Source organism: Seriola lalandi, unplaced genomic scaffold, assembly GCF_002814215.2.
Source record: "Seriola lalandi dorsalis isolate HSWRI2012SDOR001 ecotype SW California unplaced genomic scaffold, Sedor1 jcf7180002054984, whole genome shotgun sequence".
Lineage (NCBI taxonomy): Eukaryota > Metazoa > Chordata > Actinopteri > Carangiformes > Carangidae > Seriola > Seriola lalandi.
Genome location: NW_019525533.1, coordinates 215,654 through 216,171, shown reverse-complemented (window position 1 = coordinate 216,171; position 518 = coordinate 215,654). Strand labels below are relative to the sequence as shown.

General features: G+C 43.8%; 1 protein-coding gene across 1 annotated transcript in view; it reads right to left on the bottom strand.

The window, feature by feature from the left end:
• Positions 1-518, bottom strand: part of LOC111647302 (vascular cell adhesion protein 1-like) — a 4,932-nt gene that overhangs the window by 2,765 nt on the left and 1,649 nt on the right. The window contains exon 2 of the mRNA XM_087171332.1: positions 325-421. Within this exon, the coding sequence (XP_087027458.1) occupies positions 325-421 (97 nt within the window). The remainder of the gene's footprint in view (positions 1-324; positions 422-518) is intronic.

Here is a 518-nt window from a genome sequence, read left to right as displayed (position 1 = left end):
AGTTTTCTACCAGCACGTCACACACTCCTGTAAGCTGAGACACACACATTTTTGATGATTGATTGTAAATCAGACTAAAGTTACGTTTGATATAAGTTCAACACTTTAATTCTGACTGAAACGTGTCGTATTGAAAAGTGAAAGTTGACATCACACATGGTCAGATCCATAGTGCTGCTGATCTGACAGATCCTGGTTTTAATCATCATTTGTCCAGTTTCAGCTGAGAAGACTTTTATATTTCTCAGAGTCAAGTATCAGACATGTTTTGGTGTTGGTGCAGAAAACATCAAAGCAGATCTTGGTGCCGCTGACGTGTCGTACCTGCTGGATGATCTGCGCTCCTCTGGGATGCTTCAGGTCCACGGCGACACTCTGAGGATCAGACAGAGGCTCATCGTTAAGGCTGGTGCTGCGTTCACTGACGGGATGTTAAAGAACCACGCAGGATGACATGATGACATTCAAATTCACTTCTTAAAAGGCGAGTGTGAACATGAGCCGGGCCAGAACCAAAA